Source organism: Centropristis striata, chromosome 18, assembly GCF_030273125.1.
Source record: "Centropristis striata isolate RG_2023a ecotype Rhode Island chromosome 18, C.striata_1.0, whole genome shotgun sequence".
NCBI lineage: Eukaryota > Metazoa > Chordata > Actinopteri > Perciformes > Serranidae > Centropristis > Centropristis striata.
In genome coordinates this window covers 7,059,877-7,080,885 of record NC_081534.1, presented here as the reverse complement: position 1 = coordinate 7,080,885, position 21,009 = coordinate 7,059,877, and the positions used below count along the sequence as shown (strand labels likewise).

The 21,009-nt window shown below is 39.0% G+C and overlaps 1 protein-coding gene across 4 annotated transcripts in view; it reads right to left on the bottom strand.

Moving 5' to 3' along the window:
* nrxn3b (neurexin 3b) overlaps nt 1–21,009 on the bottom strand; it is a 367,630-nt gene that overhangs the window by 212,739 nt on the left and 133,882 nt on the right. For all 4 annotated transcript variants that reach the window (XM_059356778.1, XM_059356779.1, XM_059356776.1 and 1 more), the window contains exons 10-12: nt 5,353–5,556; nt 3,160–3,186; nt 1,160–1,279 (exon numbers count right to left, since the gene is read on the bottom strand). In XM_059356778.1, the coding sequence (XP_059212761.1) occupies nt 1,160–1,279; nt 3,160–3,186; nt 5,353–5,556 (351 nt within the window). The remainder of the gene's footprint in view (nt 1–1,159; nt 1,280–3,159; nt 3,187–5,352; nt 5,557–21,009) is intronic.

Here is a 21,009-nt window from a genome sequence, read left to right as displayed (position 1 = left end):
GTGGAAGAGGAGGAAGGATACTGCAACCTAAGCTGAACCCAGCAGCAGCAGCAGCAGCCACTTTCACTTTGAGTCATGCTGATGTAATAACCTTGCCAGTGTTGGTAGTCAAGTGAAATCTGACATATAAAGAAAACTCCTTTTCAAATAAATGGTGAAATGACAAACCAATACCCTGTTACATGAAGTCAATATTTTCATGTTATTAAACCTTGGGTTTCACTTTCTAAAAAATAATCTGATCTCCTCAGAGGACAAACATGCCATAATAATATTATATATAATCTAATATAATATTATTTTTATTCATTCACTGAATTAAATATTTTAACCAACTTCACACCAAATAATCATTCATTTCCCACAATTTTAACCCTTTAAATGCCAGTTTGTTTATATAATGTCACTAAGAAGGCATTATTTTATGCTGTAATGTAAAATAATGTGATTTTCATTGGCTTCAATGTGGACATTTCTGTGAGTGAGTGTCTCGAATTTGACTGCACAGTTTATTATAGACTTTTTATAGAAGCTGAGGAGCCAAAATTAGGGGGGAAAAACACACACCGCTGGCAAAATTGTGAGATGTCATATGCATTAAAACAAACACAAAAAATATATATTAATGGTAAATGCTAAATAGCAGAAATGTATGTACATTATGTACATTTGTATAAGTGTATATGTGTGTATATATGTGTATAGAATGTATGTAATGTCTTATATTCTTTATTCTGTCTTCTATGTCTATGTGGCTGTATCTTGAGCTGCTGTGGTAACTGAATTTCCCCACTGCGGGATAAATAAAGTCATATCTTATCTTGTCATTAACACCATCAAAATTATCAAAAAATTAAAAGCCAAAAAAGCGTCCCAAGTGTGACCCAAGGCATCAGTATTGTTACTCTTTGTTTTGTTTTTTCTGTAAAAGTGTTTTTCTTTACAAAAGAAAAATGCACCAGTGCTTGTATGTGCCTCATGAAATCAGTCAGAAAAATGGCATCAGTGACAAAAGAAATTAAACACAAGATAGAGAGATTCCAACTGTGTTCACACCCCCTCCCACACACAAACATAAATAAATAAATAAAAACATTACATGATCATGCATATTTTAGACAGTGTAATATAGCAAGTAAACAGTTGACAGTAGTAATACCTTCAGCCATGTCCTCATCCACAGTGAGTTTGAAGTTTTTACCGCGGCGGACCACTCGTACTGAGTGCCACTCATTGTCGTTGAGCTTTTGTCCGGCATAAAGAACCTCAGGCCCCTTGCCTGAAGAGGAGGGTTAGTTAGTCAAGGGGCGGGGGAAGCACAAGCACAAACCAAATCTCTGTTTCATACACTAATACAACTGACTGGGAATGTTGATCTAGATAGATTTTTTTATACATAAATGTGTGGTCAGATTACAAAAATCTGACTTCATCTTTATCATTTGGACATAGTAGTGTTACTTTCCAAACAAAAATTTGGTTTTGATTTGACAACAGAGGAAAACAATAACAATACAACAAACCACAATTGACAAAGTTAACAGTTGCTGTTACTCATACAAGGACTGTTTCTCTCCCTGGCTTAAACTCCATTGATTTGTGGTTTTAAATGATCCTTCCAAGTTATACATATACTTAGTCCAAGTTATACAGTAAATTTTCAATTCTTAATTGGAAAAAAAGTACTAATATAGTATAATATTTAGCAGCAGGATCCCAGCTCTCAAATGATGTCCACAACTTGTGGCATCTACAGGTGCATCTAGAATATCCTAGAAAAGTTTATTCAGTCAGTCAGTCAGTAATTCAATTAAAAAAGTGGAAATAACACATTATATGGATTAATTACAGACAGAATGAAACATGTCATGTCTTCATTTATTTAATTTATTCTAATTATAATGATTGTGGCTTACATTTAATGAATAACTAAAATTCAGTGTCTCAAAAAAATGTCAACATTACAAAAGATCAATTTTTAAAAGTATGTTTAATGTGGAAATGTTGCCTCTGAAAAGTAAGTCCATCTATATGCACCATTGGTTGAGGCTATTTGACTTGAACTACTGGAAATGGACTTTTCCATCATATTCAAATGCATTAAGATGCACCTGTACTGATGATCTGCTGTCTCCACCTAAACATCCTCTGCCGCCTTAAAAAAAGACAAAAAATAATCTATGGTGGGTCTCTAAGGATAAATAATAACTTTACTGCAATTTCTTTGTGGCTGTAATTCCATAAGGCTGTGATTGTGTGAGGTATTCTTATTAACAGCCACTAGAGGGCAGCCCAGCCCCACTGAGCTCACAATCCTGATCTGCTGAACAATATTGAACACAGGGTTTATATCCAAACAAGCAGTGCTCAGCAGTTAAAGGTATCTGTAGCTAGATTCAGGATTTTAATTTGGTGACTAAACGTCTATCATCTATTGTTGACCTAGTACTGCACATGAAGGCTAGTGTGCTGCATGTATATGAAGAAAGTAATCATCAGGAATGCAAAATAGTGAATTATTCCACAAACACTTTATTGACTGATCTGTAAGATATCAATTAAATCCTTTCATTAATTTAGAAAAATCATCACAAGTTTGATTTTGCAGCACATATATCGGATGATCACACTCGCGTACCTGAATCCTCTTTATATATCTTTTTTCTGTCTCTCTCACTGTAAGCACTTTTGAACATAATGAAAAATAAGAGTCCCTTTCATGAGTAACAGCATGTCTGCTAACACCATCTATATATCACATTATAGGTCTATAAACTGCAGTCTGTGTTAAAATAAGGAGGGCAAGAAAACAAAGCAAGTGAGACACATAGCAATAAATTACAGTGGGATTGGGAAAACAATATAGCCCATAGAGTCTCATAGTGTAAATGTTCAGCGAGTAGCTATAGGCAAACAGGGAAAGATTAAAAACTAGTTGCCTGAATCAATTTAAAAAGTGGGCCATTTAAAATACATAGAGTGCATTAAGTCAGATTTGCATAACTTTAATCTCTGGCTATTACTTTTTTTCCCTCTTATCTGAGAAATCCTCTTATCAGTCCCCTGCATTCACACATTTCTGCCCTTACATCTAGCACACAGGCTATAATCAAACATTGATTGTAGGAAGAAGGCTGCAGAAGAAGAATGTTGACTTACTGGTGTTACAGTTTATCCTGACACAGTCTAGATGGGGAGGGGAGAATAAGTGACAGATGAAATCGCATCCTTCAAGGTTACAGCTGCAGACATCCAAGAGCAAGAAAAGCCACCTTCCGGGGACGGACACATGACCCAGGCGGCCATTTTAGCCTGGTTGGCTACTGATGGTCAATATCACTGTACTGATAATGGAAACCCAATTGAATCTCAATCCAATTTTTATTATTTCTATGTTGCAGCCAATAGTACTGTACCGATGCTGTTTAAAATGACTAAACTGATTAAACTGTTTTCATTTATGTGGTTTAATTTGAAACGTCCCTGCCATTACAGGTATGCTAACAGCATCAGTATTATCTTCATGGCCACATGTTGAATTGTTGAATTTCAAAATGGTCGCTTGCAATTCAATGGCCACATCGATTTTGCAACCCAGCAACTAGAGCCAAAAAGTTATACTAGTAGCCCACATAGGAGTGTAAAATTGAGCAATTTTCTAGGATTTGTCAATAAAGTCCCCCTCCAGGAAAAGAAATACTGGTTTTCAAACATAAAAAAAATGAAGAAAAACATTTGAGAAGAGGCTGGAAGTGCATCTACTCTTCCTTCCTCATGGTGAAAATCAGAATCTAGGCTCTGGCCACGCAACACTGCTGCTCAAGTGCTAGGTTGACCAGTGAAAGAGCAGTGCAGGACATGGAGCTGTGGCTCGCGGTTTGCAGATTACACCAGTAGAGTTAGTGTATTTTCTCTGTTTGAGGAAACAACGCTGAGCCTCTAGACTCTAGACTAGTAACTACCAGTGGCTGACAGCGTTAGTGCTTGTAAAACATACAATAATATCTGCTACAATGTAGCTATTGACAAATCCGCTGTGTGCATGAGGTTTTAATTAGTTTTTCATTTGAATTTCAGATTGTAGGGAAGTGCAGAGACATCTCCCCCGTCAGCAGAGGAATGTAAAATAAGGCTCTCTAGTGACAAACTTTGCACATTTTAGGCAACACGAACAGAAGAAAAACACATTTTTGAGTGGAGGGGGGCTATAAAACTTAAATTCTCCATCCATGGGAGAGTATTGAACCTATGATTGGCAGGTGCAGGTTGAAATCCATGTGACCAGACTGGTCATGTGCCGTCAACCGCAACAGAAAAGTGGGAACAAACAGCCTCGAGCCACGCAGCACCAACACCGTACAGAGGCCTGAAGACCTTGTGTAAGTTATTAAAAAAAAGTTGTGTGGCATACATACTTGGCTAGAATTTAAATTAATTTAGATTTTAAAGATGAACTAAATGCTTGGAGAAGAGACCACAGTGCACATTAAAAACATGAAATAGGGACTACAGGTGTTCCATGTTTTTGGCAGCTGTGGTAACCAAGTATACTGCCTTCTATACGATATTCTGAATGTACACATATGCTTTGTGTCTATTCTAGGCTCACTGGTATAAAGGCCTGCACTCTACTTAAATGTAGCACTCGTGCCACCATCTGCAGGCGCGCTGGGTGCTGTGGCATCGGGCTGTTTGCCAGACGGGCCGCAGGCTCGGGGCCTTTGAAGGGGTGAGTGCCATCTTTGAACAAGGCATGGGAGATGCCAGCTAGACCAAGGGTTACTAATGGACGGAGAGGAACATGAACCTGCTATAATGAGGAAAAAATAAAAATAAATAAAAAGACCACAGGAACAGACCCACGTGATAAGAATGCATACTATCAGTGCAGCACTAACATGTAAGAATGCTTACCTGCAGTTCTGAATAGATGGCAGAATATTATCTTAAATGTAACTATTTTAATTAATGCATGTGTGAGTAGCAGTGCCATCTATTAAATTGAAAAAGTGAAATGCTGCGTCTTTGGAAAAATCTGTTCTTACACAGTAATGAGCATGATCTGTTCAAAAGATGTGCTGTAGAGCATGGGTAACTTTGTTACGTGTTAGATTGATGGATATAAAAAATCTACAGACATCTAAGCATCAAGGCAGAAAAAACTTACAGTCCAGGCAAGTCAAAAACAATACATGCAACTACAACGACAAAAACTGGTTTAGTGTGTTAGGTCTGATATCATGTCTGGACCGGAAAGAAAAATGTACAAAGAAAAAAAGAAAACACAAAGACAGTAAGGCCTCCTCTTGAACTGGAAGAGAGGTGAGCCAACAGGGACGGTTTATACGATACCTAGGTTGACCGTCAGTTTGACTCTCCCGCTGTCCAGCTCCAGCCTCAGCGTGTCCGCCGACTCGCGGGACGTGGCGGCCATGAGCAGGCCGAACGCCCGCTGGGACATGAAGCGGAGGGAGACGTCCTCGGCCTCCGTGTGCATGACGTTTGGTATCACGACTTTCATGTACATGCTGCCGTCGTACGACAGGATCGATGCCTCTGCGAGACAAAGAGGAGACAAAATGTCCAATTATTTTATGGCCAGTAAGATTTAGAGTCTGTGGTACAAGTACAGTAATGAGGCTGGGTCCATTTATACATACATGCTAAAAAAAAACAGTGGCGCCCGGCTGATATCAGATTCCTGACATCTATACTGATTTTTAGGGCAAAAACTAACAGATATGGAATGAAAAATAGACCTTTTTTATGCGGAAGGTGCATTTTTCATCGACATACTGTAACCGTGCAAAGTACTCAGAGGGCTTCTTTCTTGAACTGATAACTTCATTAGAGGCCGACTGATATATCTGTTGACCGATACTGGACTATCAAAGGCATGAAGGTATCAACAATCCATTGGTATCAACATCTTGTCCGATATGCGCTGATAAAAAGTTTTTTAACACAATATATAAAGCAGAAAACAATGCTCGGGTTAATTTAGAAATGCTGTTAGGTTTTTATTTTATAAATTTTTTTGTAAAGGTCAGCAATTGATTGACTTTTAACATTCAGTATTTATGTTTTTTGAGTGATTTATTTTCATTTTGATTTATTTTCTTTGTCATCATCAAATTGGTTGATAATGTAAATAAAGATAAAAAATACACCATTTCTTAATTACTCCAAGCATTATTTTCTGCATTATATATGGTGTAAAACAAGTCAAAACAAATCATTCAACCGATATGTCGGTCAGGCTTAGATACCATTGTAACAGGACAAAGTGTGGCAATATATTGCAGATCCTTCGCCTCCTTCTGACAGGTTTGTTTACGCATCCAAAGCTTCTGATAAGATAAAAGAGAGCGTCTGCTATGACAGGAAATACACACACACACACACACATACACACACACACAAATGTGCACAATGAGAGAGATGAAGAGTGAACCCAATTTAAAGTTGGATACCTGCATGTCCCTTATATTTTATCAATGAGAAACACACACATGTCCCACATGCCTGGTTGCAGGCGTATTCATCATCCACAGAGTGACAGGCGAGTGTCTGCGCGCTCAGGCTGCAGCGCACACACGCTGCTCAGTGTGCAGAAAATTAAATCATCATGCTACTTCCTCCTCTCCCTGCCCCACTACCCTCTATGGACGCCGCTTGCTCTAATCACACAATCTTTTTTTGGAAATGTAAAATAGAAGTGGAACATGTACAGCCCTACTGTATAATACAAAACATGTCCGCACACACTGAAAAACACAAGCTGGCTTGTAGTTTGTAGACAGACAATGAATGACGGTGAATAAATTATGTTGAGCAAGGCCAAAAGGCCAAAATCTTACAGGCAATCAGGTCATTTCATGTCTTGATGAGGATATATATCACAATGTAGTATGTTTTGTGGTAATTTAGTAAACAAATTGAGATTTCTAAATTCCTGCAAAATTATAAAATTTAAGATAAAATGTTTTTTTAACCCTGGAAATGGTCTGGAATTAACAGAATGGTTTGGCTATGCTTATACAATCCCAAAACTCATCTACCTTAATGTGACATATGTTCCTTGTATTATGACTTTAAAATCTAGTGCTGCACTGTGTGATAGTTGAAGCGCCACTACTGTCAGGCCATCAAACTAATTAAAGTCATGGAAATGGGGTTAAACATTATGGAAAAGTTATGGGAAATTTTTGAAAATGTACTGGTCAAAATGTGTGGGACCCCTGATAAATAATGTATATGAAATAAGCACATGGTAAAGCCTATTTTTGTATACTTGTTATGTACTTGACAAATAAAAAGTATTGAGTGTATGGAAGTCCACACTAGCTGCTATTTACTATGCTAAAACAGTATGTGGGGAGTGCGACACTATAGTATGAAACAGATGTAAATTGCATACTGTTTCCGGTATGCAACAGAAATATCCCACAATGCAATGTGGTGACCATAACGTTCATAAAAGATAATGGCAGACAGCAACCAGGGCATCATTTCTGCTATGTAAACAAATTGACAGTTTGAAATCAAGTTGTTTTTTTAAAGACAGCAATCAGTGCAGCGAATGATAAACAAAACAATTTGCCTGTTGGTCCACAGAGGCTCTTGAGAATTGACATGATAATTGCAGTTCAGTGCGTCTGTGTGTCTTTTGTCAAAACGTCAATATAGGTCATGTGTACAGGCAGCGAAAAACGAGCTATATTTATGAATTTCACTGTCCGCTGTAATGCAGCCGCCACCATCTTGCTGACGTAATAGTGATTGACAGCCAAACGAAGTTTAAAAGGGTGGATTCCCATGGTCAGTTGGAGACTGCTTCAAATAAGCAATGGACTTTCACCCAGGAGAGCGGGGTTCATATCCCGTGTGAAAAGAAAAGTAAACATTTTTTTAATTTAAGTTAAGTGAATCACGTTTTTGAACATAACTTACCTTTTTTTTTGTAAATTGCAGCAGTCACGTGACCCTTGTAACTACTTAATTTCCGGCATTTCTGTACATTTATTTACTGTTTAAACTGTCCTTTATAACGCCTTACCAGACGTTTTTTGCCCTAAACCTAAGGTCAGTGGTTTTACAACATAAATCCACAGAAACTGCAGGGATTTTTTAACAACCGCGGACCGTACATGTGTGCCATTTTTAGAACGTGCCGTTGTACCCCACGCACGCTGCAATACTTTAATATGAGCCCTGAAATGCGAGCCGCGATACGTGCCGTATTTTGTGGTACTTGCACATGACCACTTCTGCCGTTTAGGTTGGAGAACTTGGTGGTATGTTGAACAAAAGTACACATATTGAGTATGACGTGCATATTATTTCAAGGTGAGGATCAGAACGTAAATTGTTGACAAATGTTGCCATAATGTAGTTGGACTGCTGTTTTTATTTTTTGATAAAAAAGATCGACATTTTTATAGACATTTTGACGATATATTCATATATATATATATATATATGTCGTCATATCGCCCAGCCCTATCATGGTGGTTTGAAGGCATTTGGGTCAGACTATTCTGTTCCCTTATGAGGAGTTTGAAAAGGAGAAAGCCAGAGCGAGTGCAGCGAAGAAAGAGGAAGACAGTCAGCAGGACTGGAAGCCTCTTGGGGAGAGAGAGAGACAGATTAAAAAGGGTATCCAACCATGACATACCTGTTTTGACACCTCAGCTTTTAAAAGAAAAAAATAGCCCTGTGGCCTCAGAAATGCACCAGCATTTGGCTGCGTCTAGGGAAATGCTGAAGCTGTAGGTGAGAGCATCTCATGAGTTAGGACAGGGTTGTACCTGTAAACGATTCAATGTCGTATGTCACCTTTGTTTTTTTAGTTTTTTTAACGTCCACTGAATAAAGCATCATTTAAAAGTTGATTCGTGTACAAAAGTCTGCCCACACAAACAGGTTTGCATTATAAGTAGTATTGGATTTTGCTTCACTCAAATGTCAAAATTCATATGATGTGTTGCAAAATTCATACATAAGCAGTGTGAGATCGCTGATCCGTTTGTCTCGCCAAGCAGTGCATGGCTGTAAAAAATCCCACATTCGTTTGTGCTGCTTTTAGGGCTGTTGTAAAATCCATTCTATGAACAAGCTGTCGACTGTGTGGGTACAGTAGCCTGGAGGATAATGAAACCTTGGCTCACCATTGTTCTACTCAATTTTAAATTGCAAGGGCTCTCTCCCGCTTTGTGTCTCCTTCGCTCTCACATAAAAAAACACGGTCACACATCCAAACATGTGTGCGCGCCAGCCAGTCCACAGATGGATGCTTTAACTGACAGAGGCATGTATTGATTTGTGAGCCAGGTCAGGTCCCGGGCTCACGCCAGAAAAAAACGTGGTGAGCGTCAATCTGCAGTTCAGAAAACACAAACAGACAAGGGTGGACATGGAAAGAACCCTATAAAAACACACTGTGATGTCCACTCTGGAGTTTAAATCTGAAAATTGGTTCTGGTGTTCGTGGCTCAAGTCGGTCCAGTATGAACTTTTTTTTTTTATTTCAAGTCTAAAACAGACTTGCTTTGTTGAAAATAAACCAAACAGATCGATGGAATGCAACACAAACTGCTTTATGCATTTTCCTTTTAAGCATGCATTTACTGTGTTTCAATGTAATAAAGAAAATATGTCTTGGAAGGAGAGTTACTTGTATTTTTTACTGAATTTGTTTATTATGTCATGAATTCACATGCCACACCCATATCAGAGCAAATCAGTAAACACAGAGAACATTTCAGTGTTGCCCAGCAGAGGCCAGCATAGATCTGCCAAAAGTAAATAAAAAGCACTGTCATTAGTTTTTATGAGGCAGGGCAAAAGAGTTTTCTTTTTTGAAATGGAGATCTCAGCTTGGGGGCTGAACCATGGGTGGAGGAACACAATCCATCCAATGGTGGTAAAAAAAAAACCTTTATGTAGTCAAAACCACGAATATAAAAGTCATGGTGGCACTAGAGAAAAAAGTTAAGGGACCTCTGACGTCATTAGAATATCCTATGGGCAAGAGGGATATCTGTACACATTTTCAAGGCAATCCATCCAATAGTGGCTGAGATATTTCAGTTTGGACAAAAGTAGTAGACCAAACCTGTCTGTTTGACTGTCTGAGACAATAAAAACACAATATGCAAATCATTTGGGGGACTGAGTTCCCCTGTTTAGTCATTGCTAGCTATCTGTGGTTGCTAAATGCTTTTATCATCATTCTTATAGATGCAGTGTGTAGAATTTAATGGCAGACTGCAACCACCCCTCCCTTTCCAAGCATGCTTAGAAACCTACAGTGGCCTTCAGGTAACGTAAAAACGTGAAAGGCTCATTCAAGAGTTTTCAGTGTGTCCATCCTGGGTCACTGTAGAAACATAGTAGAGTCCATGGAAGAGTACTCGCTCCCCATGTACGTATAAAAGGCCCAATAAAGGTTAACGGAAACATAATGTTTCTCCGTTTTTGAATAACATTTTCCATTTCTGACAATAGATACTCCTCAATCCTCCCAATGAGATCTCCAACCAAAACAATAACGAAACATATTGACACGTATGAGTGTTTGTCAAAATTAGCATTTTGCAGCTCACAGGACCACAGAGCATTCTAAAAGTAGCACACACGAAAAGGCTGCAGTTTCTGTGAATTAGGGCTACAAACCACTGACCTGGGTTTGAGGCAAAACACTCCTTGATTAGGCGTTATAAAAGACAGTTCATACAGTAAATACATGTACATAAATGCTAGAAGTTGAGCAGTTACGAGCCACTGAAGTTACGTAAAAAAAAAGTGATTCACAAACCGTGAGCCAAGGAAGTTACGCAAAAAAATGGAAGTTACGTAAGAAGCAATTTACTTTTGTTCTCACATGAGACACAAACCCCATTCTCCTGGGTGAAAGTCAATCATTACTACTAAGTCAGCAAAATGGTGGAGGAGGACAGTCGAAAACGTAAACGTGAATCATATTTTGCTGCATGTACATAGCTTATATTGATGTTTTTGAGGGGAGACCAGTCTGATCCTCCACACTGCTCCTTTAAGAGGCACCACAAAAACTTTCCTAACCAGTTTGCCAATATTCTCAACACTGTGCTGTGGCTTTTTAAGCAAGCAGCAACATAACAACATTCAGTTTGAAAGGTCTGTTTTTGTGTACAGCATCCTTTTTGGGGGCAAAGTGCTCCCCATCATGTCTGAATGTCATCGATCAATCTCAGCTGGGATCGGCTGTGCTGTAGTCAAATGGCTTTTTGTTGTCTTAGAGAGGTAGGGGAAGTCTTTGGTTGACTGCAATTCAATGTATTTTATTCCCACTGCATGACTCTCTGAAAAGCAAAACAGTGAAAAGGAGTTTATTTTGAGGATGTCGACACGGTTCAATTAGAACCACTGAGTGAAGGTTCAAGAAAAAGGCAAAGAAAATGTCTTAAAATTTAAACTCCCAAGATATCTGACCCAGAGTCCAAGTCTTCTACCTCTACCTACTTACTTACTGGTCATATACTCTCTGTTGCTTTAATAAACATGAAGACACAAAGATTCTGACACAATACCCTGCTGGTATTTTGACACCAAATATATTTCTTATTAGTGATTCTGCATGCATGCAACATTTTATTTAAGAATCTGATCCAGTGTGAAGACATACACAAAAGAACTACAGCTGTAGCTTTAACTTTGTTGGTCACCCACTCTTTACTCCCCCCAGTAGTGTCCTTCTTAAACTGGTGTCTCTGCAGGACTGAGCACACCTTTTTACAAGACACGCTTGTAAAAAAAACAAAAAAACAAGTGACACACTTCTATGGTTTGTAATAAGCAACTTGCCTTGTAACTGAAATTACTTTCCTAGATGTTAAATAAAAACTTTTTACATCCTGGATCTTGTTTTAGAAGTGTTAGCTAAGATTGATATCCTTTATAAATATCCAAATACAATGATCCAAAATCCAATGCAAAAATCCCTTAGGCAAAGTTTCAATAGACCCCGTGGGGGCCACTTCTGGGTTGGCCCACAACAATACGCCACTTTGTTTGCTATTGTCAATGTACGTATACAAATAATTGGTCTATGAGTGACATCATAGAGGCTTTCATACAGCCTGCTATTTAAAACCAGTATGATCTTCTGACTGCTGCTTGCATTCCCACATCTCACCAATTACCATGGTAATCGTGTCAAACCAGTAATGGCATAATGGTCAAAACTACAAAGCTAAGACCCAGGTGGTATGTCTCCTTATGCTATGTGAAGATTAATTACAGCTCCTAAGGCTCCTATGTCAGGGCTGTATAGAAGTAAAAGCAGACAGCTGAACCAAACATCACTTTACATTTGCAGAGAATTAAACATCAACAGGCTCTGCATAAGTGAAGACTGCTGCTGTGATTACAGTCATTCATACGCAATGTAAAGCTAATAACAGGCCTCAGCAAGATACTGCAGGTGATTGAGCTCTATGCAACCTCACTGTGTGTGAGTGCTGAGACTTGTACGCATGCACAGCATGATATCTATGAAAGCACACACAACAGTTGCACCTACACTCTGTGCTGGTCTGTAACTTGGTATTTCTTAAGAGAGATATCAGCAGCAATGAGGATGTCATTTCAGATGGTAATTAAGCTGCTACTTGTCAGTCTGTGTGTTTGTGCGTGTATGTGTGAATGTGTGTGTTTTCCATCGGGCCCCGCACTTTACATAATTAGCAGTCCAATTGAAGCAGAAGATGGAGGAGGAGGAAAGCTATTAAGTGAGAGGCTTCACAAGTATTCAGGGTATAGAGAGTCGGGGGGGGGTACGCGAGTCAAATCTCTTCAGCGCACACACACACACACACACACACACACACACACACACACACACAGACACACACTTTAGTCCTATTCAAACTCTGAAAATCTGTTTTCTTTCTCTCCGTTTTTCCTCTCTCTATGTTCCCATTATTTACTTGCCTTGGCTGTAACTGTGTAGGATTATCTAATCTTTTTTTCCCCTAACAGAGTGACAAGTCTTTGTTTTGATAAACAAACCAACAAGGGCCTTGACTGTCATTGTGGTGTTTCATGTGAATGCCTGTCAAACCTTCTCCCACACACACACACACACACACACACACACACACGCACACACAAACACACACTTTAGAGCGTGCTGTCAACAATCCTTAAAGTTCAAAACTCATATCCTCATCCTGACAGCAAGGATAAGGACATCGATAAAGAATCTTACAGGCACTAAGTGTGCCTTAGTCTCCTTTCTGTGTGTGTATATACAGTGTGTGTGTGTGTGTGTGTGTGTGTGTGCGTACAGTGCATGTGTACTATGCGTGTACAGGCTGAGGCGGTAGGAAATGCCTGCACTCGACAGAGGAGGCTCTTGGCTGTGGACGTTATCCACAGTAATCCTCACCACGTGATTCACTCTGGAGACACACACACACACACACACACACACACACACACACATTAAGTGCTGCTACAACACAGGAACATCAGAACACCCAAAAATATCCCAACAGACTACACTGTACTTTTAAAGGCGTACTCCAATCCAATAATCCAAACCCCTTGTGAAAGAAAAAACACTTAAATAAGACACAGAGTAATACATTTTAAACACAGGGAATATCAGTCCACACCGCAACACTATCAGTGAGCGGTGAAATTTAAATTCCCCTTATTCCTATTTAAATGTACTGTTTTTAGTATGCCAGACATCCAATATTTGTATGTCCCAAAAGCACAAAATGACCTTTAATTATCACAGAGACTGCTGAGTCAATATTTACTTAACCTCATGCGGACATTAATAAACTATACAGGTTGTTTCCAATGTCAAAAACAAGAAAGGTAGGAAACGTCTTAAATTAGACGATGCACCTGCAGCATTTAGAAATAGCGATGTAAAAAGCTCACAGACATCACTGGCTTCGGACAATGATTTAAGTTCTTTTGACTTATTGATTTATTTATTTATTTTAATATTGTGATGGCATGATCCAGATATTATTTCATATATCTGCTCTTAACCTAGCTTTAACCATGTGCTTATTATTATATCTGAACCATCCAATCACAATGAGGGATAGTTGACTCTTTGTGTGTCATCAAGTTGGTAAATATGTTTTCTAAATATGTTTCCTAACATACAGTTTGCGGTTGTAAAAAAGGCTTCAGTTTCAGTGGATTTAGGTGACAAAACCACAGACCTAGGGCAAAAAAAAACTTTGTTAAACAGTGAATAAATATACGTAAAAGCTGGAAGTGAACAACGGTGGTGTGAGCCATGGAAGTTACCTAAAAAACGGAAGTTGCGTTTAAAAAGAAATCACAAACCGCGAGCCACGGAAGTTACTGAAACAACTTCATTTACTTTGTTTTCACCCTGCTCTCCTGGGTGAAATTCCGCTGGAAGTGAAGTTGTTACAGGGGTGACGTGAGCCACATAAGTTACGTATTTTTGCAAGTAATATATACTGCTGCATGTACGAACAGCTTATATTGACGTTTTTGAGGGGAAACCAGTCTGCAGTAGCCGTGTTTCCTTTTAAGTCAAAGAAATTTTTGTAGCCAAATGGGAAAAACAACAAAAAAGAAGTTGCTAATCGAACAACTTTGGCCACCCAAATGGAAAAAAATCTTGAGGAATTAGATTCAATTGGGAAGCTTTCATTGTTCTTTCATGTCAGCTAGTCTCGACCGGAAGAGCAGAAACAGCTGATCACTCATGAGAGTTAAATCTTTCCAAAATTCAGAAAAAATGTTTCCAGCATTTCCATCTCCCGTTTATCACATTAATTATTTTTCGACAAAAAACACCTGAATCAAGCATAAAAAATGCGCATCTTCAAAAGTTTTATCAAATTTTTTGTTTCACTAAGTTTTTCTCATGCAAATCTTCAAAATGTGAAGAAAAATTTGTTGATGAAATCACGACTTGAAGGTGTTTTCTAATGTTGAGCATGCGTCGTCAAGTCAGTGAAGATGTTTTCTAAATTGTATAGTCATTATGTCATTTTGTATGATTATTCCACTTAAAGCTGCAATTATATATATTTTTTTTCTTTTGCCGCTCCAAGCTAAAAAAGCACCTCTTGTAAAGTTGTTATGGTAAACCTGTTTGCACCTCCAGCAAACAAAGAGCACCATTAGCACCATATAATTAAAGACAAGTCTCTGGCCACCTGATTGATGTGAAGCCAAACTCTATTTTCTTTCAAGTCTATTTTGGTCTTCAGAACTTTCTGCCTGCTGCTGGAAACAGGGTTGATAAGGTTGATAAAAGTGAAATGCGACTGCCATGAAGCCAAAACAAGATAACACCTTCTGGCCATTGCTGTGATCTGTTTTTGACATTATGTTTGGCTGTTTAAGCACTTGGTTGGATTGGCTTTCTGTTTCAGGTGATATATTAATCTGACAATGAAGAAAAGTTAAATCTTTTGTTTTATCAGCCTGTGTTGCTTTATTTCTTTCATCTCATTTTTTGCTGTCTTTCTCTTTTTCTCACTTTTTATTTCCTATAATGGACACAGTGATTTGTAGGGAAACCCTAAATGTAAAACACAATGCTCTGTCTAGACCCAGATTTAAGGAATAGTCCATACTAAGCACTTTGAAGAATAACATCCTCATCAGACAGTAAAACTAAGGAGGAGGTCAGCACACTCACAGGGATTATAGAATATTCTGTCTGGCTCAACCTAAGCAGATGAATGAATTTATCAGGATATCAAAAATCATAAGGGTTGATGTAGCATCAATATGAAACAGTAAGCGGTTTTGTGCATCAGACATATTGAATAGGCTTTACACGGGGATGAGGTAAATCCGTAGAGCTTTATCAACATGTGACAGTTAGAAACAAGCCTCTGCACATTAAATTTCAAGTATGATTTGTAATGGACATCATGCTGTACTATTCATTCTTTTGTTGGCTTAACCTCACTGCTGAGAAAAGTCACAGAATGGCATTCGTCAAAAGTCCCTCAAAGGTGGATTATTCAAAGCGAAGCGCATTTAAACTGAAGGACGCTGAAGTTATGATTAATGGCGGTTTGTGATGATTTATAGAAATAAAACTGCTGCTTAGTGTGTAACCACACACATGGGTCACTGAGTGCAGAAACAAACACACACACACATACGTAAAGCCATTTGGAAAGCCTGGATATCTGGTGTGTCAGTGTTGTGCACAGAAGAAGCAGAGGCAGGAAAAGGGTGTGACTGCTAACAGAGCTAAAGGCTACCTTTTGCACTCAGGTGGCACTTGAGTCGGCCAAAGGGTAAAGAGTAGTTTTGGGGGTGACTTTAAAGCAAATGTGATAAATGGAAGTGTCCCATTATGGCGCAGACATAATGTAACATAAACAAAAAGTTGTTATAGAAGAACTATTCAGCACTCAGAGCCAGAAGGGCAGTGTGATTATGGTCTGTAATCTGGCTGTAGGATAGTGAAAATAAACAAATGTTTTCTGCATCTGCTACAGTATTGGATGTAGTGATTCTCTGCTGGGTTTGTATCTATCAGGAAAGAAAGTTTGTTGATAAAGTTTGATTTATGGTTTTGCCCTTGCTGAATCTTCCTGACTTGACTGTGCATTTAACTTTTGTTGCAACAGGCAATGGTTGATAAAGATAGATCAGTAAATGTACTTAATGCTACTGTTTGTTTTGAAGCCCTGTGTATCCTTTTAAAAAACTCCCTCCTGTTACCTTAGAGGATAAAAATGTCCCTTACTAAAAAATGCAATTTTCCACTTTCACTGATTCTTAAACCAACAAAATAAAAATAAAATGTTAATTAACATTATGCCACTGTTGCTTTTTATGAAAAATACATAAACAATGTGATTTACTATCTGTACAGTAAAAGCTAGTAGTTATTATTAGTATTTAAAGTTGTATTTTTTTTCAGAGTGTATGAAGTGTTCCATAATACAGCAGCAATAACCCGGCGGAGACAAGGAAAACAAAGCCAGGGTTGTTTATTGAAAGCCTGATATAAAAGAATGCATGATTTTATGCTATAATGGCTGTGAGATCAAAATTTTTATTTCTTTGTGTTCCAGTGGGACATTTTTGTCTGAGCATCTGCATTTTGGATGCAGTTTGTTACAGAGTTACTACAGGAGCTGAGGTTGAACTCCCCCTTGCCAACGTGTATGCCATATGCATAAACACAGCCAAATGGATGAATAATTTAAATGAAAAAGCAACAAATGTCCATAAGAACACATATGAGTTATGATTTGTAAGCATTTGTAAGCAATCATGGAGAGATGACATAACATGAGTGGAGAGAGAGAGAGAGAGAGAGAGAGAGAGAGAGAGAGAGAGAGAGAGAGCGAGAGAGCGAGAGAGAGAGAGATGGGAAATTACATGAAGCATATGTCACTGGTTGTTGGACACAAACTGGGGACAGTTCCAACAAGATCTCCAATCCAAAAGACAGAACAGACCATTTGTCAATACCTCCCATAAAGACACATGTGACACATATGAGCGTTTGTCAAAGAGTTTCGTGGCTCATTCTAAAAATAGCACACACGTCATTATACATACAAGTACGGTTCACGGTTGTAGAAAAGGCTGAATCTTCTGTGAATTTAGGGTGCAAAACCACTGACTAGATTAAGGGCAAAAAAAATACTGGTAAGCTGTTATAAAAGACAGTGTAAACTTTATATAAATGCAGACAGTGAAGTATGTAAAAAAAGTTGTTTACTTTTGTTTTCTCATGGGACACGAACACTGTTCTAGTGGGTGAAAATCAGCCGTTTGTTTCGACCCATCCACCTCCACTCCCTCTTTCCCGCCTTTAGTGTGACGGAGGACAGTCTAAATTGTAAATATGAGTTGTATTTTGCTGCCTGTACAAACGCCTTATATTGTCGTTTTTGAGGGGAGACCAGTCTGGACAGTTCACGGTTATTAACCCCCTCAGGCCACCGGGACGCCATATGTTAGTGTGTTTCTATGTGTTTGCAAGTGAAGAAAAATGCCAGGACAATTTCACAAATGGTGAAGATTAAAGAGCTCATCAGACGGGCAGATTGTGGAGGAGTGAGTGTGTATGTGTGTGAGGCCAGTGCATTAACTACTGGCTGTACCTGTATCCTGTAACTTGGAAGAGAATATATGTAGATGTGGAGGAAGAGATGACTGTATTCCTGTGGGTGTCTTTTCATTTTTTTTCTTTAACCACCAGAACTTTGCTCTCCATCATTTCCAACAACTCTGGCAATATGTTCAACAAAGGAAGCAGTCTTGTATTGTAGTGCTGAAAAACTCCTCCACATCTGGTACACTGAGCTGTACCTCCTGTTTAGTGTTTAAACCACTGAGTATGCAAATTAAATGTACAGTAGCTACCTTTACAAGGCTCTAGAGGGGTTGGGAAACCTCTGCTGTCGTTTCCTGATGCTTAGTCCGACACAGTGTGCGTTTGCGGCAGTGTGTTTAGCTTAACAAGCTTAAGCTGCAATATGCACACCTGCATGTACACCCAACCAGTGAACCACAGCACCATCGGGGGGCAGCAAAGTCAAAGACAGCCAGCTGCTGTCGACACCAGCTTCTCATTTGACTTGTTTGGTGGAGATGAGAAGGGTGGTGACAGGATGGAGGGATGGAAAAAGAGAAGAGAAAAAGATGAAGCCTGAAGCAAACAAACGGGTTACCAGAATGTCTTTTGATGCATAAAAATGCAAAAATGCTAATTCATGCTAATTTAGAAATCACAGACGCTACTACTAAAGCTAAGAGAGGGTTAAGCAAAGAAGTATCCTGTATTTTCTTTTCCTTTTTTATCCTAAAAGTCAGTTATTCTCTCAGGGAACCCTCCTCCCCGCAGCCGTGAGAGGTTTGGAGAGTTGTCAATTTCTCAGATGGTCGAACACTGAAGGCTTGATTTCCTCTAAGTGTTCTCCCTCTCTCTCTCTCTCTCTCTCTCGGTGTGTGTGTGGGAAAACCACACAGAAAGAAGAGGAGAGTTTGCGTGTGTGTTGTAGAAAGAGAAAGAAAAAACGAGAGAATGAAATGAGACAGAGAAAGCAGTGGAAGGTGGATGCAGCACATTCCCACCCTCCCTACTCTGCATCGTGTGCCACAATGAGAGTCAAGGTTTACATAACCCACCACAGCTCCTAAGCACACATATAATTACAAATGGGGATTAGGGAGCAACAGCATAATGTTCTAAGCAGCGAAAAAACGGAAACGAACAGATCGTTTTTAAGTGCAGGAGGATCTGTTCTTCTCCGGGGTAAACATTGTCAAACAAACGTCTGCCTCTCTACCGCTGTTGTCTCTGCTATTTCCAACAATTCAGGCAACAGTTCACACCTCCATCTCCATCCCCAACTCCATCTATCCACCACTACATCAGCCTTGTTTTCACGCACTGTATGAATCTGTTGAGCATAGTTGCGTCAGGCACTACTGGCATACTGTTCCTGCACAGGAGGACGACTGTCAGCTCGCCATGAGTCTGTCTTGTGGCGCCCGAGGCAGGAAACACCATCTCTAATGGCAGGCAACTCAAATCTCCTCGGTGGGTGAGGAGAGGAGACATTTCGCTCTGAATTTCTTCCGCATGTGTTTGGAGAAATTACCACAGCTGGCATCCAAGGAGAGAATTAAAATTCAATCTACATGACCTCCAATCATTTAGGACCTTCTTTCTGCAAAACCATCATCTCAGCAAATGGAGAGAGAATGAATAAAAGGAGAGTAGAATCAGGATAAATTCATTTAAAGAGAAAGAAAGAGAAAAAACCTTCACAAAGTCACAGCGCAGGATTGCGCCCGAACCACAGAACTCGGCGAGAAAAACATGTGACACGCTTGATACTGCAGAAGATACCAAACTCATTATTCTGCTCAATTCAACGATTATTCAACAGCGGGGAGTAGATAAGTGATAATAGACAAATGGAACAAAGCTGAGAAGGGGAGTGAATAGAAAGGGGCCTGGTTCTCCTTGTTGGGACCAAGGAATATATTTAAAAAAAAAAAAGAAATTAGGAAAAAAATGCAGATACTGGCATTTTCTACACCCAGCACAATACAAGCACGTTTCAGCTTCAAATGAAATCGGATTAATTTAGCATGCTTCCCGAGGCTGCAAAACAAGCAGAACACACACACTCATGCAGACACACAAAATCTAAACGGTTCGACTAATGTATGTATTTGTGCAGCTATGTTTTATAAGATGAAGTACAACACACTTAAATGTGCAGACTACAATATTTTATTGCCATGCATTTTATTCAAAAGGGTCAATTTATTTATTTTTAAGTTTTTATATGATTCTGTGGCTTCCCACTACTGTCCCTTATGTCTTTAAATATGAACATTCAAATTTTGGTAAAAGTAAAAATGTGTTAGTGTCAAAAATCCTTCATCCCATGCTCATCTGAAAATGTTTTCCCACGTGACCTGATGTCAGTTTCTGCAGGATGACATTGCTACTACAAACAGTAACTAGAATCGAATATTCCGGTCTTCAATAATTTAACTCCAGGGTCCGATTCATTCCAGGGCCAGCGGTAGAGCAGCAACTCCTGTGGTTTGGAAGGTTAAATTGATGTTTTTGCAAATGGAGACCGGTAGCTCTGAAGAGAGCAATATAATGGTTTCTGTTCCCTGTCGGAAAGGGCTGTCTGACGAAAAGGTAAAGAGATGAAAATAGTCTATGTATAGCTAACATTTAAGGTGGTTAAGATTTTTTTAATTTGAAATATATATTTTGCTGATGCCCGATCCACAGCAGCAGATTTCTTGGGTTCCATGTCCTCATTGGGCTCCCCCCAAAAACGTTAATATAAATATGACTCAGATTTATGTTTTAAACTGTCCTCCACCGACATCTTGCGGATGTAGTAGATCGATAGCTCAGGGAGGTGGATGGGGTGGACAAACGGCATGATTAAACATTAATAAACTATATGTTAACCATTTATAAATGGTCTATTCACCATT